We start from the raw sequence: 26982 nt of genomic DNA, 5'->3' as shown, positions 1-26982 counted from the left end.
TTTTCATCTTTAACAGTCAGATGTTTCAACTATTTGTAGACAGTTAGTCATTGCTATATATATTTCATTTTTGTTTTGGTTTTTTATTCCAATCTGTCCTACTTAAAAAAAATAATAATAGTTCTGTTAAAACGTCCCTGGATCCATCTGCGAAATTATACTCTGTAATTTAAAGACTATGTACCAATGATGTGCTGTCTCCTTAGCGAAATATGCTCTGACTGCAGTTTTCAGCAGCCAGTGCGCGATGTGATGGCAAGGTGAAGCTCCAAGTGTCCAGCTGTGCCACTGGCAGCAATCCCCAGTCTCCTGCCTTTCTTCCAATTTCCAGCCATGGAAATTTCCATGAAAACCTCAAAAAATTGGGTATTTTAGTGGCTATGAAGGACCAAATACATATCTCATCACTCCTGGATTCCTAATACCAGGAATCTCCTGAAATAAATCAGTTCTTGAAGTAGTATAATTTTAAACAATTACTATTATGAGAGGGTGAAAAACCCCACAGGCAAAATTACAAGTCTCATATAATTCTTCTATGTTCTATTAATATGTGACCACTTCAAACCAACCTCTTAAAGCCACATAGTTAACTTTTACCTTCCTTTTACACTACAGAAATAAAAAACTGTTTTCAACTTCATTATGATTGGGAGACTAAGATGGGAAATCTCATCTGACCTTAATTCTGATGACCAAACTTTGTTAAACTGTTATAACCGGTACGTGTTATTTTTTTACTGATTATTTTAAATGTAGAATGATAAGGGGTTAAATGCTGAAGACTTTAACTGATTCTAGTTACAGCACACCTGTGATTGAGGTACAACCAGAGTCAAGGGGTCTCCAGTTCTTTGCGTTTTCTCTATGTTTGCTCTGTTAAACTTCTCATTCAGCTCATTTCTGTACAAAGAGAGTGGAAGGCAGCTTGGTAAAGTCAGCCCTGTCATTAAAGAATATTCTCTCCATGCCAGCAATCTCTTCAAGAATTGACAGCTTCTTACAAGGAACCAGTATAAGCATAGTGGTCTGGAAATGCTAGAAAACAGTGAATTAGGCACCTGAAATGAGATGGGACATTTTGCATCTTTCCCCAGGTTTTTGTGCTTTGATTAATCATTTGCTTGCATTTCGATAAGCAGCTGCATTGTGTGAGTGTATCTGAACCCTGAGATGCTTGTAGTGTTTCAGTATATTGCATCATATGGGAAGCAGTTTCCAGACGCTTCCTGAATCATATTGGTAAAGAAGTAACTGACACTTACTGGATTTAAAGGATGGTAAATTCCTAGAAACCAAAGGCTCCTAAGCAATAGACACTTTATTAAGAGAAGTTAGGTTTCCTTCATGCATCAACAAAATAGCTGTGGTTGTCAGGTTATGAACAGTTTGACAGAGGAATTATTTTGGCTGTAAGATGGCTTTGACACAGAGATACGAGCTTTCTGTACCTGAGATGAAACATTCTGTGAATATTTAGGGCTTGTATGTCACTGCAGCAATGATGTACCCAGTTCCAGAGGTAGCAACAAAACTTGTTTTTTTTCTCAGGGCCTCATGTGCTGGAGAGTAGTAAAGCAATTCACAGGTATTCCTACAAGTCCATTGCTGATTTAGAGTGCACTTTTCAGCAGGTTTCCCCTGTGGCTCTCCTCTATAGTTTTTCATTGCAGTGTCTGACCATGTTCTTCAGCATGAGCTGTGGTCAAATGGAAGATATGATACCTGAGGGAAGTATTTCCATGTATCTGGTTAGGTTTAGTCTGTTTTCTGAACATGTCATCCCTGTATTCTGTGGCTCTTTGCATCATGCCAGACATGCATCTATATCTCTCAAGATGCAAGTTTTCTTTATATGTTGAAATTCCTTATATTGTATTCATTGGCATTTTATATTCAGCACTTTCTCTGGAAAGATGGAAGACATTAATATGAATTATTCCAAATGATCTTTAGTCTTCACCTCTAGACAGAGAAAATTCACATGTGGCAAGGCACATTACTGCAATGAAGCACCTGCACTGAACCATCAACCAGGAAAGATGGGAAGTCAGGACAAGCCAGGGAGACTGGAACTGCTTGCCCTTCGTTTATCTCTGCCTATAAACAGCCTATTTTATCACTGTTCTCACTTTCCCTCCTTGGAGTGATGAGCACAAACCTCCTTTCTTCCCCTCCCTGCCACCCTCCCATTGCACTCCCACTCCTATGATAGGCTTAGGAAAAAGTGAGATGATGACTTCATTTTCTGCCACAATTTACCTAAACTGAAAAAAAAAAGAGAATTTTAATATTTTTAAAAAAAAAAGTTCGTGTAATTTAACGTGATTTCCAAACTGGGCAATAACATTGAAAGGCATTTAGGACCGTTGCCTCCCCAACCATCATTTTGTTGCAATCATCCTTCGTCATTTTAACAAAGGATTGATTTGTAGCAATGGCTTTACCATAGTTTATCAGCCAGTGCAATCTGACCCCCCTTTGTGTCTGGAATATTGATCCATGAAAGCTGACTCTCAGCTCTGCCTGGTACTTGAGCCAGGACTACAAAGTGTGGTGGGTGGGGGAAATTGTTAGCTTGTGTTCTGGAGAGAGAGGTATTTGCTGTAATAAAAGCCAGTTTTACAGAATCATCTTCACTAGAAATTAATTTCCTTATGAATAGACTTCATTATTGTAGCATTCACTGGTTTAGTTACTCATCTCCTGTTATGTTCAAAGTTGTGTGTGAGAGAGGTAATGTTGCAGACAGCACAAAGGCAGAAGCTGTTCTGGCTCCGCACTGATATCAGGAATGCCTTTTATAAGTAGCATAAAAATATGCAACCAGTTTACACCACAGAATACCTGAGTTTGGAAGGCACCTCTGGAAATCATTTAGTCAGGTTTTGAACATATCCTAGGATGGAGACTCCCTAACTTCTCTGGCAAACCCATTCTGGTGTTCAACGATGCTCCTGGTAAAAAAGTTTTTTCTTATTTTTAAATGAAATTTACTGATTTCAGTTTGTGCCTATTTCTTCTTGTCCTGTCATTGGATACCACTGATAAGACTCTGGCTCCATCTTCTTTATCCCATCTCATCAGGTATTTGTACACATTGATAAGATCACCCCTGAGCCTTCTCCAGGCTGAACATTTGCAGCTCTCTCAGCCTTTCTTCATAATAAAGATGCTCCAGTCCCTTAATCATCTCTGTGGCCTTTCTCTGAACTCACTCCAGAATTTCCATGTGTCTTTTGCTCTCGGGAGCCCAGGGCAGGACCCAGCACTCCACAAGTGTCTCACCAGTGCTGAGTAGAGGGGAAGGAACATCTCCCTCAACTTGCTGGTATCACATGGCCTAATGCAGCCAAGAAGGTTGTTGGTGTTCTTTGCCAAGAAGGAACATTTCAGACTCATGTTCAACTTGGTATCCACCGGGACTTACAGGTCCTTGTCTGCAAAACTGTTTTCCAGATGGCTGGCTTTCAGTCAACACAGCTGGGGATTCAGGCTGTTGTACCTGCAGAGTCTTGGAGAAGATCCAGTTGATCTCTTTCTCATAATTTCTCTTACTTGGTGACACAGACCCTTCAGCAGCATACACCTGTGGGCAAAGAGCCCATTTAGTCCCAGTCCCACCATGAGGTCCCATGCACACCTCTGTAGTCCCAGGTGTGCACAGCTGCATCCTCCCTTTGGAGCCTGGCCTGAGGTGAGGTCTCTGGTGTACTACGGTTAGTTGCTCAAGTGGGTTCTGGGGACTGTGCCCTGCCACATGTCACCACCATTGCAAAGCCCCCAGTGGAGTTTCTGGTCTCACTCTGTGCACTAACTGCTGTGTCTGCTGCCTGCTTCTGTTCACTGTGCTTGTGGTGATCATCAGCAAAACTGTGGCTTGCATGGAATTAATCATGTGAACTCCAGCATGTATTTAACACCCTCTATTGCGCTTTTTTCCTAGTTCCCACCAAAGTGTTAGTAATGCCTTACATTGAACATTATTTTTTGAGTCTCAGTACTGTATACTGGGCAACATAATTTTCCTCTTCAGTTGTTGGAGAAAAAAAAAGCACAGAGGGGACAGTAGGGAAACAGAGGTTACAGACTAAATTATCAGCAAAGGAGATCAAGTGCCGTAACCCTTAGCTCAGTCTGCATTGTTTCACTTTTATTTGCTCCACTTTAGTAACTGCTGTTACCAAGGTAATGAGAGACTCCTTGGCATCCAGCACACCCACAGTGCATCCATCCTCGCTACTGGTGAAAAGGAAAGGGAGCAGGAGTATACTCCAGTGCATGTCAGATATCCAAGAAAAATCAAGCTATTGAAAAGAGAGAAAGTAAACAAGATTGTCTGAATGAAATCAAGAAATACTTTTGCAGGAGGTTTCACTGCACAGGAGGGCTCTCCTGCCAACTCAGAGATTTGTGATGATTCTTTGAGCAAATAAGCGTCAAACACTCACTGATGTCCTGGCAATGACACCCTGCAGAGGGCCTACCACAGATGACGTATTCATCATCCCAATTATTATTGTCAGCAGGCACCGCTGAGTCCTTCTGTACTGGAGAACTGAGATGTTCTTGTGACGCAGCTCCCAGCTGACAGGATGATGTACCTTGGACAGGTTGTTTGCCATTTTTTGGTGCCTTTTTCAAGAAGTCTGCAACTCAGAGGTCAACGTCTTGAAATTCTTACTCACATTTCACTTGTGCAAATCTCCCACAGGTTTTGAGAACAGAGGCTGGAACTTAGTCCAGAAAAAGGAGAGGACAGATCAGTCTCCAGAATTCAGTCAGACAAAGCATCCCTCATGAGCCAACAAGCAGGAGGCAGCAGGAGTGGGAAAATATCAAGCAGGAACCAATCCCCACAGGATGGACACTCTCTCTTCCCATTTTGAGTAGTTGTTACAAGGATGTGCGTGTGTTTGCAGACCTTGCTGTGAGTGAACTCCGAAGTGCGAGAATGAGTCGGGTGTGTGCTGGGCAGATAAGTTTAATCAGGAAACCAGGTTGGGCTGGGTGTTATAAAATATTTCTGAGACTGAAAGGTGTTACGTTGTGAGTCACTTGGTTGAGGTAAGAGATGTGCTTCTTGGTCATTTAAACATATGTGGGAAAATCAGTGGGAACTGTGAGATAGTAGGACAGATAATCCAAGAGTTATTTTTTTATTTATTTCTGAATCATGATTATCTGATTGTGTTAATCTCTTCTTTTATATGAACATCCATATCCTGGAATTTCTGTGATTTCTCACACCATGTAGTTAGAAATATACAGATAGCATAAGGGAGGTGAGGGTACTTTTCTCCTGTATTTAAAATTACAAACTCAACACAAGCAAAAAAATCTTCCATCAGCATGAAAAGTAACATCTTGTGATGGTCAGGGTGAGGAAGGAGGAACTGTCAATATCTCTCTGGATTTCAGCACCTCTCACTTTAAAGTCCAGAAGGCCCGCACCTCTTCTCTCACACTAGCAGATATCACATCCCAGTTTTAGCCTTCTGCTTTGGGGTCCTGAAGCAGATCCGCTTTTATCCTGAGGCTTGATTTCTTGACACACTTCAGTCAGGGTCAAGCATAATGGTTGTGCTGACCTCATTCAGGCTGTTAGCTTTTGGCAGCAAGGATAATGTGTTCGTGCTGGTCTACTTAGGTTTGATATCATCCTTGGGTAGAACTGGACAAAGTGGATTGAGGCATCTGTAGATCTTGTCAAGCACAGAGCGGTATTTAATTAGCTCAGTCTAATTCAGAGAGATCTTTGCCACACCTCATGCTCATTGCATACACATAGCTCATTGGCACAGTGCCGTCACTGTGCAGCTGCCACTGAGCTCTTAGTCCTTCTGAATCTCCACTAACCACGGACCCTACATAAGCAATGAATAGCAGCAATCGCCATGGACATTTTTTCCCCTTTTCTTGCCTGGAATATTGCAGTTTCCCCCCCCCCCCAGGATACAAAATTGTATTTCAGTTTCCTGTAACTTTTTCCACTGCAGATAGGAATCTTGTACTTCTCTACTGAGGAATGCAACTGTTTGTTTGCTTATATAGGGGAGCTCTTTATATATATCTCACCAGTATTTTAAAACAGAGCTAGCTTCTACCCACTCTGAATGCCATCAAGAAAGTGTGTTTTGCTTTGTAAATGTTCTAGAGGACTATTCTTTCTTGAAACCATACATTTGACTTTCCACCTCAAAGCCTGAAACATCTTTCTGATTATTTCCTTAACAGTGGATAACAGGAGGAAAATTTAAGAAGGGAAAGTCCAGTAGTGTTGGATGTTGTTTTCATAACAGCCCAGCAGAAATTAAACGTACAGACCTTTGGGATGTGTTGCAATTGACTGAAAAATGCAATCTATTCTTTGAGGATGCTTATGAACAGCGAAGCATGTACATCTGCTGTAGTATGAGAATACCTCTAATTGTTTCCCCTTGATTTTGTGTTAATGCACCTAGACCTAAGGGCAGGGAAGAGTCTATTGCATCCACTGCAAATAAATCTGTGCAATTAACTGCTGATATATGCAAACTGACCTTGAGAGCTAAAACATGGCTGCTTCTAATATCAGGAATCTAGTTTAGAACAGGCAGTACAGGGATCTGGCCCTGGATCAATGAAGGAAATGTCTTGAACAAATTGGGACCATTGAGGTCGGTCTTCTGAAAAACATAATTAAATTGGGCTTGAACTGGAAGACTCGCACATCAAAGAACTGCAATGATCAAATGATTAGGGGATGAAGGAGAAGGGGGGGTCAACAGAAAGGGAGAAAGCAACAGCAAAGAGTGTATGAGGCAGCAGCTTTAGAGATGGTGTTTGATAAGCAGAAAGTGTTTAGAGGTATAAAAAAGGAAATTTAGTCAAAGGCATGTAAGTAAAGAAGCCAAAATGCTTGAAACAAATACCAGGATGTGTTGGCACACACTAGAAAGCGAAGAGCGTGTAAGGAAATGAGGAACAATAAAGCATGCAGAAAGACAATATTAGGAATGCAACAAGAAAATCCATGGGTAATGGAGCCTGTTGTTTGCAATATAAATTTAAATGCAGCATATAGCAGCTGGCCACTCTTATCTGATAAGACTGTCATTCTGTGAGTACTTGGTGAGCAGAAACTGCAAAGTGAAGCAGAATATATATTTGAAATATTTGGGGTTTATATGTTTTATTTTATAGCATATTTTCCCTTAATTTTAATTTTAAGAGGGTTATTCTTTTTTGCTGACTTAGTGCCAGTGAAAGGTGCTATGTGGAGATGCCCTGGGGACTGAAGGCTTTTGTTTCCTTATAAATAAACATAGCAAGTGTAGCAGAAAAGCAGCTATCCTCATCTTGCCTTCTACTCACCTCCCTCTAGCTTTACCTGGAAGACTTTCTGTCTTTCCTGGGACAAGTCTCTGCAGACCAGTCAGAGTTTGGCAGAAAATAGCAGTGCCTTGTATGGCTTCATATTCAAAACCTTCAGCCTCATCAGCACGACTGAAATGATACACCTGTACTACTGTTATTTATGATGTAATAGGCTGGGGGTGCTTTTTGTTTGCCTTCCATTTGCTTTTGTGGTGCTGTTTCCCTGTGCACTAGTCGAGTTTTCTCCACAGCCAGGAGAGTTAGAAATGTACTCCACTGTACATGAACTCATTACTGATGAAAGCTGAGACTCTGAGCTGCGGTTAAGTCATTGAAGGAGAAGAATGTGAGATATCAGGAAAATGGCAAGGCTTCTTTCAGAGGCTTCTGTGCTGCAGGTACTCGGGGCAGCTGACAGGGCACTGGGGACTGGAGTCACGTCAGCCATACACAGGCATCTGACTGCTGTTGACTGCCAGCCTGGGGATGATAATGAACCCATGACTGGGCCAGGGAAAAGGCTACAAAGCTGCCTCTTTATGATCCCCCTTTCCTGTGCCATGACAGCAAACTTCCCCATAAACTGTCTTTACACACAGAGACGGTCCTCAGGTACCTTACAAACAGTAAGTAGAAGTCAGTAGGTATATTTATCTTACAGAGGAGAAAGAAAAGTTAAGTGAAACTCATCCAAGGCTACGTATCAGAACAGTGGTAAAGTCACCCAGCAGTTAGTGTTAAAGGCCAGATTTCTTCCCCAGAGATGCAGGCACCGCAGCCTCTCCTTTCAATATAATTACACAAACACTATCCATGACACTAGACTTGTATCAGCAAATTGTATGACGTGCCCTACATGTGGAAACATCACCATGCAAAAGAGAAGGTATGAGAGCTGGGAGAGCTGGGGTTTCCAGGAGGGACTTGGTGAATGATCTTGGGCAAGATATTTGAGGCAGATTGTGCCTCTTCTTTCTTACTTGTAAAAACGAGGTAGCAGTAGTCTCTTCCGTAGAGTGCAAGAACCTCATATGAAGGAAAAGGTGTTTACTATCAAAAGGCCATGCCTCTCTTTCCTGTTCAGTGACACAGCAGTTTGGTAATATGTAGCTGTATAACCAGGTGTGACACAGTCTACAACTTTGAGAATCCCCTGTTCACACAGTAGAAATAATGGGAGTGTTAATGCCCTCCAGAGAAATATGAATTATTCTCCTGCATGGGAAAAGGAAAGTGAGAATGACTGGAAAGGGAAACTTAACTGACAAATCTAGCTCTGTCCAAACTCACTGAAAAGCAAGAAAATATAGCAAAATGTTGACTAGGCTGATGAATTGTTGTGTCATGCAGCAGCCTAGCAGGGGTCTCATGTTTCCTTCTCAGACGACTCCTAATTTCTTACCAAACCATGAGCCAACCACAATGCAAAACATCGGGGTTATATTCCTCATAACGGGGGACCTCTGCTACCAAATGTCCATGCTAACATACGTAGGAATCCTATTCTGGGACATTCAGCACAAATTTATTTTTTGTTTGTTTGTTTGTTTTAGTGCAGACTTCAATTTGCCTTGCACATGTTTCAAAGCATCTCCAAATCTTTGCATGTGACTTTCTGTGCCCAATTTATTTTATGAGAAACATCAGAAAAAGATCTTTTGGTATGTATGCCTTGTTTTTCCTGCCAGTGCCTCTTTGCATGTAGGTTGTACATGAAGGGAAAACTGCAGTCTGTATTGTGAATAAAGAATACTTCCCAAAGAATATTGGACAGGGTTTTTCTCTAGGGCTAAATGCAGGATCAATAAAAAAAAAAATAAAATGGTTATAAGCTCAGATAAAGAAGAGAATCCTAATTTTAGTTATCCCCCTTTTCGTTTGATGTGGAAGGAAATAAGAATACATAAAGGCTTTTATAAGAATTAAAGTAAGCTAGGGATAAAAAGCTACCCGAGGATTTGCTGTTATGGCTCAGAACCAAGGGGAATTTGGATTCAGATGATGAGAACAGGCCTCCAGTTGTATTTGCAGAAAGCAACAGGGTCTGTTGATGGACATTTATGTTTCATACCATAGGCAATATCGGTGAGACAGCTGCTCCTTAGTACCTTTGCAGCTTCCTTATGTGTTCAAAATAAGCAAGAGACAGAATAACTGGTAACTTCTCTATTCTGCTGATAAAGCAAAATGCAGAACTGCTGTAAAGAACCAGATAAATAAATGAACTGGATGGGTAAAAACAGCAAAGGGGTTCAGCTTAGCTGACTCAGGAGTTCGTAGATGAAATCTGGTGGAGACTGGAACACAGCATTAAAACAGGGACCAAAAATAAATGTTGGGGGGCATTAAATGAACAAAACAAAAACACACACACAAAAAAATGGACCTGCAAATGTTCTAGGGGAAAAAAACAAACCAACCCAAGGCATTTCTAATGAGTGATGTTGAAAATGCCGTTCTGCATTTCCTGTGTCACTCTCATTAGGAAATTGCCATTCTCCACAGATGTGGCTGCACTGGAAAGCTCTAGGAAACAGGCCACACAGACCTGTTGTTGATGCAACACCCCCCCATGCCTAGGGAAATGGATTATTTCTTCCCCTGGCCAGGAGCCACCAGGTAACTGCTCAGCCACATTGGGGTTTCTCTCACCCTCCACCCGCAGCTTCTCGTCGGTCGGCTCAGGCAATTCGGGGGCAGTGTCTTGCTCCTGAAGAAAAGTGACATTGCATGCAGCTGAAGTAAATATAGATGCACGTATCAAGTGGTGTTACCTAAATTTGTCTGTTTACCAAACATCTACAGTTGGGTTTTCTAAATGGCCTATTTCCCTTCAGTTTGTTTTTGTATGCTTACAAGTAACTGTCTGCATGTTTAAATTTTGTGCATATTCAAAAAACATGCAAGTAGCTTAGCAGTTTCTTTGTCCCAACAAATTAAATGGTTAAAGCCTGTGCTTTCCGATCAGTGAAGGTAGAATAATGGAACTGGATCTATTTTTCACAGGTAAAATCACACTAGTTAACAAAATCTGGCTGTGATTATTAAGGTTATAATGTGACACTCACAATTTCTGCCTACAACTAGATAATTTTTCCTAGCTGGCCAGAAGTTTTACCCACTGATATGTATCAGTCTGTGTTGACAAAACCTGTTTGTGAGATTGTTCAGGTATCACAAGACCACTTTAGGAGAGGTATTAAATGAAGCTTTCAAAATATTTCCAGTGTTTCTGAGATGTAAAGTTTTCTTTTTGAAATTATGTGCTCTGTGTAGGTATTTGCCCAAAGTAGCATGATCTTTAATGAATGAGTAAATCAAACATGCCTATTGGATTCGTGCTACAGGACTGAATTAATTTAGTTACTACGATCAGCATTCTGGAATTAAAAATTGAACCATGATTTTCAGGATAGATACAAATGAAACTGACCTTGGCATTGAAGGTAAACATCGTTCTAGAGTAAAAATTTCCATCTTCTCCAGCACCAGAAATTCAGGCCAATTGCTAAGTGGAATTTTAAGTGCATGTTTCTTTTGCCCTGTTCTCTGTCTGCATGAAGGCTTTTCAGTTCAAGCTTCAAGCAGCATGATGCCAGATCAGTCAGGGTGTAGAGATTAGTTATAATGGAGCAGTGGCCCGTCGGGTGGAAACTCTTGTTTTTTGACTAGATCACTAAATGATACTCAGATTTGCACAGTGCGTTTGCAGAAACAGTAGCCCCCATTCTAACAGCAGTGTAGTTATTTTCACAGAATGATGTTACTATCTAGCACAGGTTCTTTAAAAAACATCTCAGGAACATGGACCTTCAAGGCCCACTGAAGTGAACTGGAATAGGGCATCCAGGTTCCCTGAAGAGTTTCCCAGGTCTGCATCCTCATCAGCATCTACATCCCTGTGCTGTCTGGAATGCCCTTTTCTTGTGAAACTAGTAGAAATTCTGGCTTCCAAAGGAGATGTGTCCCTGACTGATGTGCTCCTGAATTATACTAGGACTGCAGCGCGAGCTTACTGCTTAGCAAACACTAGAGAACCTGCACAGCTCAGAGCACCTTAACAGCAGAGTGGACTGCCTCTTGCCTAAAAGGGCTGAACTCAGGTTAAAGCCTTTTCAGTAGCCAGGATATTAATGACATCTCTCTTCCACGTGGATTCTTTGATACCAAATAAGAGGTGGACTCACAATGCATTATTTCCTTTGTAGAAATCTGATAAAGGTAATGAAGGCTCTCTCCTCTGCTTTCATGACACTTACTCTATATTCTTGAAATGTGTCAGTAGTAAATATTTCTGAGGCTTTTGCACTTCAAATTTTATCTGAAGTGATGAAAATGTCCCAAATGTATCGTGGGGAAGTGCCAGACAGGCAGATGCTCAGAAGTACACAGAATGTGTTCACTAAGTTTTATTTTCTCACAAAATTAATCTCTAAAGCTCGACTAATTTTGCACATTTCTTAAAACCACATGGCTTATAATGATGTCTCCATTTCAGCAAAGTGCTAGTAAAAGCGAGGTGGGATCTAATAGACTTATACCTGGTTTCCTCTTGCTGCATTTCCTAGGAACTAAGGTATAAGCACATCCCAGGATGTAAGTGCTTTAGGGTCACTAAGGCTGTTAGACACACATACTGTCCAGCAGCCAGGGGGCCGTATCTTTGGCAGAGAAATTACAAATATATTATGACTTTCCTGGATCAAAACAACCGTGAAAAGTGAAATTCCTCATGTACACACGCATATGTGAGCACATAGACTTTTACATTAGTGCTCGCAATGCCCTTTCCAGGTGATGACTATATACTGCAAGAAAGTGACTCTAGGAAGGGGATTTGTACCGTGGATTCCAAGACCTCACATAAGCAGCACTTGCTAGTAGTTTAACTATGTCAAACAGAAGCAAGGTGCTGAAAGTTTCAGCTGTTTCTGAAATTTGTCTGGTAAGATTTGGGGTTACTTTTGTCGTTCAAGTATTATGGATGTTAAACCTTCATAGAAGTGTCCAGGGTTCTTTTTTTGGCCTAAGTAACCTGAAATGTGAAGAAGTGACTACTTGCAGGGGTTAACTGTGCTGGAACATGAATGTATCGATTTGTTCCTTTAGAGTGTATGGAAAGTACTGCTTTTAATGGAGGAAATGAGATGCCTTAGTAAACTAGGAGACATGAAAGGATGAAAACATTTGTCTGCATTAAAGCTGTGGGGCGTTAGGCCAGACACTATCAGTGTTATAGCCCTATACCTCAGCAAAAAAGCTGCTGTGAGGTCAGAGTTTCCCTTACCAAAATCCCATAGTGAATAGATGTTTGTGATGTATAAAGTTGTGTGTTCCACCATGCTCATAGCCTGGTCATACAAGGATGTTCAGGTTATAAGTAAAATAAAGCTGACTTAGCTCTGCACCTGACTAGCTACATTGATAATTTGGGTTTTTGATAAATACATTGCTTCAGTCTTGGGAATGGTAAAGGAACTAGGTAAAGTTGGTACTTAAAAAAATAAATTATATGACTAGTGTCAGGGAAAGATCAGGGAGAACATTATGAAAAATAAAGAAAAACTTCCCCACGTGCACACAAATAAACACAAGTTTTGGCAATGAAAGACTGAAAGAGAACAATATCTTCCTGTGTGAGACTGCCCTGCCTAGGAAGATACCGGGTTATTTCCTGGGGGATCCGTTGGATGGATTAAATCAGCCTTCACAGAGCGAGCCCTCTTGAAAATTGCCTTTTATGGATTATCTTTACCTCTGTTCTGAATCCTGTTACAACCAATTCTTTAAATACTGCAACCATAACTTTTCTTACATTTAAGACCATCCTGTGAGTCAGTTTCATTTAGAGGCATACACCTCTTTAGCTTAGCTCTTCCTGAATACCTCCAGCCTAGGACTGCTTCCAGGGCTGGGGAGCACAGAGCAGGTAGGACAGAACCTCAGCTGCTTGGAAAGGTGAAAACAAGAGCAGAGCACTCAAACAAAGCAAATGGCATAAGTGACCCTCATGACGGTACAGGGGTAGTAAAATATTTTTGGTTGCAACCTTGCTATGGCTGCAGTATTGAAGAAAAAGTTGTACAAAGGGCAATGAATTTGTTACACTTCACCCAGAGTTCGTTCTTTTTTTCTGTTACTGTGGAAGCAGTATCAGTCACATTAATACGGGTGGACCTTACTAACAACAGCCACACATAGCTGGAGAAATGTGTGCTTGTAAATGTTCCCCCTCTGTGGTTTATAAAATATAAGGTGGTTGCAGAAAGCAAGCACTTCATGTTAGAGCTATTAATTCTTCTCAATAAAACCAGCTTCTAGAAAAGCCTAGTCAAAATCTAAGTTGCTCTGTACATATGCACACCGGATCACAAGCAGCTGTACCCCCGATAAGTGCAGAAGCTTAGGCAAGCATGAAAGACAAAAGCTAAACAAAAGTAATGTTAGTTAACCTGGCTTTGAGCCTGTAAGCACATAGGTACATAACTGACTTTAAACTCCCAAACAGCCCCACAGATGCTCACCAAGCTAGCAGTGGCTTAACACCCGACCCGTGTTCCTACGTATGTAGTACTGAGGACAGATTCAGATGCAGAGATATTTGCTTTCCTTACGGCCATTGTCATTGCTTGGTGAGTCAGGCATAAACCACCGGCCATGGACCAGGGATAACACGAGACCTACCTTTTCCACACAGTTTTTGGAAATGCAAGGGATTAAGGACTAATTTTTGTCCTGACATAGTCCCATCCCATTTTACACATTGTAGATTAAACCCCTTCAGATAATATGCATGAAACTTCACTCATTACCGCAGTCCTTCAAGATCTGCAGCTGGGGGCTAGATTTCCTATCACAGAGGTTCACTGAAAACAGACATAAGAGAAGGTTAAGGAAAAGGGCATCTCCAGAAAAGAAAATCCAATTCCTCTGCAGCACCTACAAAGGCAAAGAAAAGTATATTAACTCACCCATACAGTCCCTGGAAGCTGGGTCTCAGGGCACTTGGAGACAATAGTCAGAGCTGCTATCCATCCACCTTTCCTCTTTTTTTTTTTGTCTTTCTTTTTTTCCCAGCTTGTATGCTGCAGCTATAGCTTATTTGTCTGGCAGTTAGCTTTTACTTGGTGCTGTGATACACAAAGGTTATTGGAATTTATATGCAACGCTCAATGAATATAGAATTAAAAAATGCCTCAGAGACATTGCTGAAATGAGATGCCAAATCTCAGAAGCTGTATCTTTATGAGGAAAATTTGAATACAAAACACCAAGGTTTATGACTCCTACACATATTAATTCATACCAATCCATGTTATAAGAGGACTAAAGGGGCTGTTTTTCATCTTGGGCTGAGACAGGAACTCGGCCAGATTTACTGACTTGCTGTGAGAAATCTGCTTTATCTGGCTGATAGATACCTTTAAAATGTAAATCAGAATGGTGAGCTTATCACAGGGCTACTATTAGCAACCCATAAAATGCTTGGTATTGCAGGTCAGAAGAGATTTTGGGAACAAGGTAAGCAAACTGGTCAGCAAAAACAGACCCTAAACTTGACATTTAATTTTCTTTCTGTCTTACATGAAAGTTACCGGAATTGAAATAAAAACAAGTTTTATTGTGCATTGATCCACTTGGCAACTAGCAATTACCACAGCTTTGTGCGAGAGTCTGGATTTTAGAAGATACTATCCATAATTGTGCAGACTCAAGAATTCTTACCTCATCTGTGGCCCAGATACTTTTTCTGTCTTGAGAGAAAAAGGAAAACCAGCTGCCCTATGGACATCCACTGCTTAAGAAGCCCTGTCCACTTCTGTTCTCACCAGTGCCCTATAGGTAGACCTTTGCATTTGTACCCTATTTGCTGTGTCTTGAACGGGTCACTTCAGGATTACATTGTCGAGAAGCCCAAGGCTCAGAAGCCTGAAATACTGATGGTGGCAAAAGATCACAAAGGCTAGAAATTTACTCTGCAGACAACCAATATTTGCATGAATAGTTTTGAATGCATTCAACAACTGGACTGACGGCAGCCATGATATTTCCATCCTAGTACGGTTGTTACTGTTTTGTCCTCCTGCTGGTAAAAGCACACACTGCACTCTTTGTGCCTTTTTCACGCACTCATGCAAGCACATACAGGCAGATGATGCGCTTTCAAGCCATCCACAGATGGTTTCCCCATCAGGGTTTACTTTGCCATTTAGACCTCCTGCTTCACAGCCTCCTCTCGGTGTTGCAGTCCCTATTTTCTGTAATTAACTTCTGTTCCTCCCCCCATTTTTTTTTACAAATGCTTTTCACTCTGATGCTTAGAGTCAACCATCTCCCCAAAGCACTGTGATATTTAACAGCATCCGGAAAAAATGTGGTTAGAGAATTGGGACACTTAAAGGAGACACTGCTCTCGTAAGTGTGCATTCACATTTTTGAATAGATATTCAGAGGGTGGGAATGTAGATGAGGGAGAAGCTATGAAAGGGCTTATTACTAATTAACTGTATCTATTTCTCCCCCTTTTAAACTGCTTTTTGTTTATCATTTCAGCTGGTAGGGTAATACACTAAATTAAAGCTGCAGAACACAATTATAATTAAGATTCAAAAAGCCAATTGCCTGTTAGTAAACTACCAATTGATAATAATGTAAGGGATATTTATAGCTCTTTGCTAAGTATGCCATGGATTTGCATCAATAACGTACTTGCTAATCTCCAAACATTTTGTTCAGTAGCCTTTTATTTACTATTGAAGGTAAGATTACTCTTCTCAAGCCATCCTTTCTAAAAGTATCTCACTTCCATCTTGTTTGCAGAGTTCAGCAAACACAGATGCTTCAGTCCTTTCCTCTGCTATGAAATATAATAACAGTATATAATTACTAACATCACACCATACAGAAAACCTTGCCGCAAAGAACACACTATACATAGTTCAGCATTCATAACATCTTGCATTTCTACAGATCCTTCTTTCTGAGTCGTTTCACATATTCTATAGATGAGAAACCAAATCACCTTACCCAGGAGAGGAATTGGCCACCGTTGGACAGAGACCAAAATATAGGGCCCCAGTTTTCATTCCTTTCACAGGGAAGTGGAGCAAGACCCCTTTAAAGAGTTAAAGCAAAAAAGTACCAACGTAATAGATTTTCTTTTGTGTTTGTTGTGTGTTACTGGGGGATTAAGAACTAACTTCTAGAATTTCTTTATTATAAAATATCCACATAATGGTAATTTCAGTTGTATGATGAAGTGTAAGTAACTGCGATGTGACTGTTCTGTGAAATGTGTTTCTGGTGTCACATGTTTGCTAAAGTTTGAGTAGCCTTGTAGGGCTGATTATTGGAGTCATTGTGAGACACTGTATTATACCATCATGTACAGCAGTAAGAGAAGCAGCTTAGGCACAGGTGACTGACTGCCATCCACTGTTTAGGCACTGGAGGGGCAATTGATTTGTCTCATCTCTTATTGTGCCATAACTGCTCTTGAAACACAAATGCCAAAAAAAAAAAAAAATACCAAATGTATGAGCACCTGCATGACTGAGAAGGGGTATGGCATATACCAAGGACTGAGGACAGGGATGCAAGGTTATATAGTGGGGTGATATAGGTTAAATAGAGGCAAAATGGCCATGTTGGAAGTTATAGCCTGAATTACGCCTGTAGCTACCGTGACAAGTGACGAGCTTGAAGACTAGAATGCACTGTCTTGGCAAAAAAACTCTCAGAAAAATACAGCTCTTTGTCAACCTGTCCCTTCCTTCAGAGGAAGAACGAGGCTTAGAAATGAATGATCTGCCCATTCGTCAGCCCTCCTTAGTAGTAGGATCTGGGCAAGGGAGAGATAGAAAGAAAACAAGTTTACCTATGTCCTGCACATGTAGGAAAAATGTCAGCAAACCTATGTAAGAAGTTATACCCAAATCTGAAGCAGGACTGCAACTTCCCCCAGCCACAACTGGCCCTCTGAGTCAGCCTGGAAATTCTTTAAAGACTTGCAACTTAAGCTGGAAAAGATTTATAAAAAGGGGTTATAATGGTGCGAAGATATATATATAATATATATATATATATATATATATATATATATATATAATGGGCAGGATGCAAGGGATGGCTGTGGGTGCAGGTGCGAGCTTCGCTGTTGCTGCCACATAAAGGTTTGAAGTGTGAGAGCATGAGGTCATCAGAAAGCTTACCAGGAGCCTAAGGTGGCACAGGTTTTCCCTGCATCCCTTCTCTTTGGAGCTAGATGATGCCATCCTTCCCATAGGTTGGCTGACTGCAAGGTGAATCCAGGTGACAATTATGCAAATGATTTCTGCTTCCCGTGCTGCTTATCATGAATTTTATTATGGGTGGGCAAGTGAACTGACTTGCCCCAGGACTGGCCAGATAATTACATGGACATTACTAACCACATTACTGAAGGGTAAATATGCAGTTATTTTTATCCATAAAATCAGCTCTTTCAACCCTAAGACTAATTCCACATTATTATGCAGCAGTATGTAATTACTGTATGACAGCTTCTACCCTCAAAGAAGCAGGCACTATTCCAAATGAAATCTTTCAGGGTTTCAAGTAAGCCATGCAGTCTGACAGCAGGCGTTGTCCTCTACCAGCTACCCAATAAAAATTTTAAAAGCGTAGCTAGAAAATAGGTAGTCACAAGACTATTACCAGGCACAAGCATGAACGATTCGTATCCTATTCAGATTTCGAATGAAAACCACTTTTTTTTTTTTTTTTTGTTAGAAAGAAATGCATTATGTGCAGAAACATGTTGCTCTAACACATAACCTTCCCATCCCAGAGTGCTGATCACTTTAGGTGTCACCCCTGAGTGGAGGCACTGCGAAGTCTCTCTGGAGGTAGATGTTAGGTAAAACATAAGAGGAAAAGTGTTATATCATAACTGCTGATGTTCCTTGTAACTCTTTTTGTTTCTTGCAGGTACTGTTGCATGATTTACCATGGAAAAATTGCTCTGCAGCATCTTGGTGTTTGGAACGGCTGTCATGGTCAACGCTTGTCCCAAATACTGTGTCTGTCAGAACCTGTCTGAGTCACTGGGGACTTTGTGTCCCTCCAAGGGTCTCCTGTTTGTACCACTAGACATAGATCGAAGGACAGTTGAACTCCGACTTGGGGGCAACTTCATTATTAACATCAGCCGACAGGATTTTGCCAATATGTCTGGACTTGTTGATCTTACTTTGTCCAGAAACACCATCAGTTACATCCAGCCCTACTCTTTCACTGACTTGGAGAGCCTTCGGTCTTTACATCTGGACAGCAACAGGCTGCCTGACATTGGAGAGGATATCTTGAGAGGCTTAATTAACCTTCAGCATTTGATTTTAAACAACAACCAGCTAAGCAGCATCTCTGATGAAGCCTTTGAGGACTTTTTGCTGACATTGGAAGACTTAGACCTTTCCTACAATAACCTCCGAAGCATTCCCTGGGAATCTATAAGGAAAATGATAAACTTGCACCAGCTGAGTTTAGATCATAACCTGATAGATTATATTACAGAAGGGACGTTTGCAGATCTTCAGAAATTGGCTAGGCTAGATCTAACATCCAACAGACTTCAGAAGCTTCCCCCCGACCCTATATTTGCCAGATCTCAAGTAATTCCATTAGCTGTTACCCCGTTTTCTCCTCCTTTGTCTCTCAGCTTTGGGGGCAACCCGCTGCATTGCAACTGTGAACTACTGTGGTTGAGGCGACTTGACAGAGATGACGATATGGAAACTTGTGCTTCTCCTCCAGGTCTAAAGGGAAGGTACTTCTGGTATGTAAGGGAGGAAGAATTTGTTTGCGAGCCTCCTCTTATTACACAACATACTCACAAGTTGCTGGTTTTAGAAGGGCAAACTGCCACACTGAAATGCAAAGCCATCGGGGATCCCACCCCCATTATTCACTGGGTGGCCCCTGATGACCGTCTCATCGGAAACTCTTCGAGGACAGCTGTCTATGACAATGGCACCTTAGATATCCTCATCACCACCTCCAAGGATTACGGGACTTTCACATGCATAGCAGCCAATGCTGCCGGAGAGTCCACTGCAACAATTGAGCTCTCAATTGTTCAGCTCCCCCACCTCAGCAATGGCACAGGCCGAGCAGCCCCACCAAAATCCAGGCTCTCGGACATCACCAGCTCCAGCAAGTCTAATCGTGGGGAAACAAAAGGACCACCAGAAAGGGCTGTCCTGGTGTCAGACGTGACCACTACCTCAGCTTTGGTCAAGTGGACAGTGAGCAAGTCAGCCCCTCGGGTAAAAATGTATCAGCTGCAGTATAATTGCTCGGATGATGAAGTCCTGATCTACAGGTAAATGCAATTGCTGTTTGGTCCTCTGATGATGGCAGAGATATGGAAAGCAGGATATGAGGTCTTTTACTCTTAGGTCACTAATTTGACTTTGAACGGAGGTAGAACTGGCACCAAGTAGCATTAGCAGTGTCTGATAAATCTGCATTGTGTCTGTCAGTTTATCTGTTGATCGGTTCATTGTTTTCTGTCTAAGTCATACATTACAAATCTCTGTAGTATCCATTCTCTTAACAACAGCTGTCTTCAGTAAATTTTCCAATTTAGAAAAACTAGTACTGCAGTTGGTAGCCTCCTTACTAGGCTTAACAAAGAAAGAAAAACTTGACAGGCTAGAAGTCAGAAGTTTCCCTTTCCACCTCCTGTAGGTGGGATTGAAACATACCACTGAGAGAGGAAGCAACGTGGGAGGAAGCTTGTGCTGTCTACCCATAACACAGGCTCTAATTATTCTGCGATTCAAGATCCAGGGTTGTTAGCAAGAGATTTTTCACCTGTATGAAAGCTCATTTCTTATTTCACTAACATCTGTTTTACACAACTGTAATGGCTGACAACTTTGGAGCATTTATGTTTTATACCATATTAAATGCAAGAAGAGGTAGAGATAATTTTAAAAGCAAGCACTGAATGTTCATTATGCTCCTCCAGTTCTACAGCTCCTCCAACTTTTAATGGTTTAAAGCAAGAGTCGCTCTTGCAGTGAAGAAGCAATAAATTTTAGGGATTAAAAATGGGTACAGGAAAATGGTGTTACTGCTTCTTCCTTCTGTCTTGGAAGAATGATTGGCATGGTGTGCTCAGGCTAGTGATGAAACCACCCTTTCTGGCCTTTTTATTGCAAAGGCAGCAATATCAGATGCATTGAGCTGACACCTCTTTGGCTGTATTTGAGCTACCAGCAGAAGTCAGAATCTTGTGGCCAAGTAAAACCAAACACATAAAGTCCTGTAGCTTTACAAGCACCCTGAAGTCAGTGAAGAAAAACTAGATCTGATAGAGAAATAATGGGATTTAGGTTTTGACTCTACTTGGAATACAAACTCTTGCCAAAAGGTACTCAAAGCCATTGATTTCCTCAGTAGGGTTGGGGTATTTATCTGCTGGCCTGCAGACTGCTCTGTCCTTCTCCTACTGCCTGCAGCGAGAGCCGAGGCACTACACAAATAGTTGTACTCAGTCTCCAGATCCCAGAACAGACCATGCTATTTTCTCCTTCACCTTAATGTAGCTTTCTTTACCCTGAGAAAGTTAAAAAGCAAGGTAGTAAATGTTCAGGTGATGCTTTTCACTCACCCTTCTCCTACAATGAAATGTTAGATTTTTTTCAGAACTGAACTGACATGGACAAAATTTTGTGACAGCAATAATTTTATCTCAATCAGTTGTAGAACAGAAATATTAAAGTGATTTATTTAGCTCCTCCAAACTTACTCACTCTTTGCCAAAAGTAGAAATATTGAGTAGCAAATCCAAAGAACATATTTTTAAAAGCTTATTTATTCAAATACTGAAATAATCTGAGGAAATTTGGTTCTGTTCTCTTCCATTCCTCAATTATAAAAATATGTTGCAACAGTCAAATCATTTAGCAGGTGGAAATTGTTTGCCGTGCTCTGGCTAATGTATGGTGGAACTGGTGTGTTAGCTTTGGGACTTGCAACTATGTGGAGTTAGGTAGAATGAAAGGATAAGATAAAACTAAGTAATGATGGAGTGTTAGGAATAGAATGAAACATGACTCAGTTTTTACTGAGTCACAGCTTTTGGCAAAAACTCAGAAGTATTTAAGACCTTGAGCCCACTGGAAGTCTGAAAAAATACTCTGAAGGATGCATGTAGTCATATGACACTGTACAGTGAATTTGGCCCCGTGAACCAGAATATCCCTGCACCAGAAAGAGAAGCTTGAAGCAGTTGTCATGTGTTGGAAGTGGTTGGATGTGTCCATTTGGTGATGATGAGGATGGCCAGGATAAATAAAACAAACAATGCAGAAGTGAAGACATGCAACCTAGTAGCTGGAGGGGTGAGAATTGGGTACCATGGGCAGAAATGAGAGAAAGATGCTGTCTTGCCATCCTGGTCTGAAGCAACAAGTGTCTGTCAAGGTATCAGGCAACCCTAAATTCTTATCCTGTCTTCACTGCCTCCTTTCACTGAGGTTTTGGCCCTCTGTTACTTTCGTTGGTTGTGGAATAGTTTTCCAGAAGCACAGTGAGGACAGTGCTATTTCCATAAATCTCCCATCGGGCCTTTTTGAGGATTCATTGATGATGCATAGCTTTTTTTATTCACAGCTCTCAAAAGCACTTCACCAAAGAAAACAAATTTTATTTCTCTACATTTTGCACTGGGGAAAAATGAAGCATAGAAAGATGAAGTGAATTGTCCAGCATCTGAGAGTTAATCAGTGACAATCATAATATCAAAACTGGCTCTTACGACTTTCAGTCAGGGAACCACTCGGTCCCTTAGAGTTAATTAACTAAAGCTGTTTTGCTTTAATTGGTCAGATGCATATCACTGCAATGAGCGTGTAGAAAAACCTAAGGGAAAAGGATTTCTACAATGCTCTGCTCTATAAAATGCTATGTATGTGCTAAATGGGATGTGATACTGCTTGGCTGCTAAAATGATGGGCACTTAATATATGTTAAGATACACTGGTATGCCAGGACTGAGGCACACTGGCTGTGCTCAGTTTGAAGGAGTCCTGCTTCACCAGCAAGAAACATGCACAAAAGACAAACGTTTGCTGCATTCCCTGCTAAGAATTTTTCATGAACATTGTATTCATAGTGAAAGAGTGAAAACACAAGTTCTTCCCTCCTCATTGATATTAACATCTCTCCTGATCATTACCCAGGACACCAGTCCCATTCCTGCTTCCATCTCAGCTGTGGTCTTCCATTTGCAGGAGCCACAGGGGGTGCAAAGGGGACCATATCAGGGTGCAATGGCCCCATGAAAACTCAAAGGTGTGAGACATAGTGGCAAGTGTTGTCTGTTGGGCCTCCTGATTTCTTGGAGCTGAAATGATGTCAGAATTTGAGGTTTGTCTCTGCCTACATCAGGGCCATCACAATGGGGATTAGCAGGAGGAGCACTGTTCGTCTGCTTCCCCCATCTGAACGTCCCTTGTATTTGATGTCTCAGGGCCATTGCTGGAGCTAGCAGCAGGTTTTTATCTCTTTCAGTAGATTCAGGATGTATGTTTCTGATACCAAACGAATAAGCGTGATCCCGTATCAGCGCTCTGTTCTACATGGCTTCCCAGAGTAAGAAGGAGGAACTGGAGGGAAAGGGGTCACAGCTTGTGCAAACGTCTCAGAAGAGGCAGGTTGGTCAATGTCAACTTGCAAAGACAACAGCTGCCGCTAACATTGGCACCAGAACAGTAACTTGAGGCTGCTCAGAGGTGACATGCTATGCTGCCTTTTCCACATCATTGGTAGAAGGGAACTTTCCCTCTTTAATGGATCACACACTTAACTTTTAGTGGTATCTCAGAACTTCCTTCCTGTGCGTTGGCCTGTGCTCATACTGAAAAAGATCCTACAACAGGGCCCTGTGCTGGAGCGGTGTGTCACATATGGGTGAACACCGTTGTTGTACTGATCTATGTGTGCTCCCAATGAGCTCTTTCTCTCTCTCTGACCTGTCCTTGCACTGGTTTTACTAGTCCTGCTGTCAAGATAATGGTATTGTTTCACCTGGAACAGGACCAGGATTCCTCTCTTTCTAAGCAGAGTGAGAGGAAACCTTATTTTGCTTTTTGGTGGTTTTTGTTTGGGTGGATTTTTTACTTGCTTTTCTTGTTTGGTTTTTTTTTTTTTTTCTTGTTTAGTATTTTTTCCTCTTTTCTGATTTATGTTGCTTACTCATTCTAACTGTTCCTTCCTTTTCACTCTCCTTAATTGCCCAATTCATCTTTGTGCTGTTTGAACCCATGCTACCTTGGATGAAGAAAATGGAAATTGTTGGAAATGTTGTGAAGCCACATCATGGCCAGCAGGTACCACAGACAGAAGATAACAAATTCCTATGTATCTATGTCTTCTGGTCATATACACAGGTTTTAAGAGCAGGCCCTTTTAAAGTGAAATTTACAATTTCTCAGAGAACTGCAAGTAATTTTTTTTTAAACTGCTGTCACATAATAAGGTCCTTTGACTGACACACATATCTATGGTTCATGTTGCTCTGATCAGCAAACTAGATATATGTGGGCACTGATGGGATGCACCCATGAGTGTTGAGGAATCAGTGCAAGGCTATTAACTCTGAACAATCATAGGACTTGGAAAAGATACCTGAGGACTGGAGGAAAGCAAATATTACTTGTATCTTAAACCAGGCAAGAAGGAAGACCCTGAGAACTACAGGCTGTTCAGCCTCACCACAATCCATGCAAAAACAACAGAGCAACTGATCCTGGGAAGCATTTCTAGGAACATGTTGGACAAGAAGGTGATTGGGAGTCATTGGCATGGGTTCACAAAGTCATGCTTGAAAAACCTGATAACCTTTTATGATTATATAACTAGGTTGGTAGACAAGGTGAGAGCATTAGATGACTACCTTATCTTCATTAAGACTTTGACACTGTCTCATAAGGTCCTTGTAGAGAAGCTGATGAAATATGGGCTGGATGAGCAGTGAGGTGGATTTAAAACTTGCCAAATGGTTCAGCCAGGAGGGTTGTGATCAGTGGCCTGAAGTCTAGTTGGAAATAGCTAGAAATATGAGAGTCAATACTGATTCACAACCTATTTAACATCTGATCCTATTTAGTATCTTCATCAATGACCCATAGGAGGGCATAGTGTACCCCCAGCAATTTTGCTGATGACACAAAACTGTGAGGAGTGGCTGATAGACCAGTGTCATGCTGTCATCCAGAGGGACCTCAGCATGGTGGAGAAATGGGCTGAGAGGAACCCCACGATGTTCAACAAAAGGAAATCCTAAGTCCTGCCCCAGTGAGATATGCTGGGGCTAGCTGGTTAGAAAGTAGCTTTGCAGAAAAGGACCTGGGGGTGAGATCAAATGTGAGCCAGCAAGGTGCCCTTGTCACAGAGAAGATTAAAGGTATCCTGGGCTGCGCTTAGGAGGAATGTTGCCAGAAGGTCGAGGAAGGTGATCCTTCCCCTCTACTCAGCACTGGTGAGTCCACACCTGAAGTATTGTGTGCAGTTCTGGCTCCTTAGTACAAGAGAGACACAGACATAATGGAGAAAGCCCAGCAAAGAGCCACTAACTAAGATGGTTAAGGAACTGGAGCATCTCACATAAGAGAAAAGGCTGAGATCTGTGACTGTTCAGCCTGGAGAAGGGAAAACTCAGGTCGGAACTTATCAATATGTACAAGTATCAGAAGGGAGGCTGCAAGAAGACAGCATCAGGCTTTTTTTCAGTGGTGCCCAGTGCCAGGACAAGAAGCACCATTTGAAAGTGCACAGGAGGTTCCATCTGAGCATTAGGCAATACTTTTTTACTGTGATGGTGACTGAGCACTGGCACAGATGGCCCAGAGAGGTGGTAGAGTCTCCATTCTTAGAGATACTCAAAAGCCTTCTGGACAGGATCCTGGGCAACTGGGTCTAGGTGGCCCTGCTTGTGCAGGGGACTTGGGCAAGATGACCTCTGGAGGTTTCTTATAACTTCAACTATTCTGTGATTCTGTAATCCCGAATGCCATTTGGTGGTAGGCAATTCCTTTGACACTGTGAGTTAACCACTGAAAAAAAGATATTTGCAACTGTCCCTCTAGTAAAGCACAATACAATTTGCAAAGGCCAGAGCCAATTTGAGTATGCTTAGACACATATGTGGGTTTTAATGCAGCAACTTTTCCATTCTTTCATTCTTTTCTGTGATATAAACCGCCCTTAAACACACATCAATGGCAGTAAGCGTGTGTTATACCCATCACTTTTAGACAAAACCAGAAGCTTGTTACAAAATGCAGAACTAAAAGTCACGTATTTGAAGCAAAAACATGCAGGAAGAGTAACCGATGTCCAGCAAAGAAAGGGATGGAAGAAGACGAGAGGTCTGCACAGCAATGCCTGTCAGACTCGGGGTTAAAGGAGCAAACACTAGGGAACCTATCATAGAAATCCTACCTGCTCCTGGGAATGTTAAGAGTACATTTTTCTCAGTCTAGACAAAGTGCTTTAGATGTTTAAAAGCATCAGACTTAAGATCAGTGCAACTTAGGCACTGGCTTACTTAATTCATTTTGAGTAAGGAATTGAACTGAAATATAAAAATGTGGAAAATAGTGTCTTTAGGCCTCAGTCTCCCATCTGTAACCTAGGGTGGTAACACTGCCTTGCCTCATAGGGATAAACACATTAGAAAATATTGTGGAACCAGGAGCCCACATAGGTGAACTGGGAGACTGTTGCTGTGAAATCATTGTGTGGTCTCCAGCAACAGGGATGGTCATGAAGGATTAAGATGGAGCATTACATAACTGCAATGCATGCATTCACGTAAAGCATCTGGGGACAGAGGCTGTGTCTTTTTTATGTATAGGGCACCCTGCATGATGTGGGACCAGATCTCAGTTTTGGCCATCAGGCACTAGTATAATAAATAAATTCACAAGTATTTCAAAAGATGAATAAAACCGCAAGTATTCTGTAGAACTTCCCAGGTCATACTGAGCCTGCTGGCTGTGTTTTGACTTAAAGCAATGATGCAGCCACTTAAAAATGTGCATCTGAATTGCAACACTGCCATTAGATTTATGAGAGATTTAGGTCTGTTTTATGTTGTGGTATTTCGTACTAAGAGTGATAAAAACAACTGTACAAATTAAGAATTACTGTAGCACTATAGTCTCCCTAGCCTATAAATTCAGCAATGGGGAAAAAAAAAAGTATTTTATATATTTCTGAAAGCTTATTTTTTCCATATATATTTTATGCAGCAGGCAGTCTGAGCATTAAAATATGAATAAATGGCTCCACATCTCCAGTCTATTTAAACAATGGTGCCATGGATTTGATTACTTAAACAATATAATAATGATTTACATTTACACAGCTCCTTTTACCGCAAGTGCTTTACAGACTGGCTGAACAGAGATGACTCCACCAACCACTGCTATCCTGTCACTTCTCAGTTAAATATTAGCTACAGTTTGGCAGTCAGGTGGTAGTGCAACTCTATTTTATGAGCAAAAAATAACTTCAGCATTTGCACTTATGGGTACTTTAACGTAGGTAGGAAGTAATTAACTGAGTTTG

At 41.4% G+C, this 26982-nt stretch overlaps 1 protein-coding gene across 7 annotated transcripts in view; it reads left to right on the top strand.

Moving 5' to 3' along the window:
• The window catches only part of LRFN2 (leucine rich repeat and fibronectin type III domain containing 2), a 160877-nt gene that overhangs the window by 101214 nt on the left and 32681 nt on the right, over positions 1-26982 (top strand). For 5 of the 7 annotated variants that reach the window (XM_037405779.1, XM_037405778.1, XM_037405776.1 and 2 more), the window contains one exon: positions 18328-19720. In XM_037405779.1, coding sequence (XP_037261676.1) covers positions 18348-19720 — 1373 coding nt within the window. In that variant the 5' untranslated portion in view covers positions 18328-18347. Of the gene's footprint in view, positions 1-18327; positions 19721-23690; positions 23739-26982 lie in introns of all 7 variants that reach the window. The other 2 variants (XM_037405781.1, XM_037405782.1) reach the window with 1 other exon arrangement.

This window comes from Falco rusticolus, chromosome 12 (assembly GCF_015220075.1).
Source record: "Falco rusticolus isolate bFalRus1 chromosome 12, bFalRus1.pri, whole genome shotgun sequence".
Lineage (NCBI taxonomy): Eukaryota > Metazoa > Chordata > Aves > Falconiformes > Falconidae > Falco > Falco rusticolus.
The sequence above is the reverse complement of the archived record's forward strand: the minus strand, read 5'-3'. Positions and strand labels throughout refer to the sequence as shown.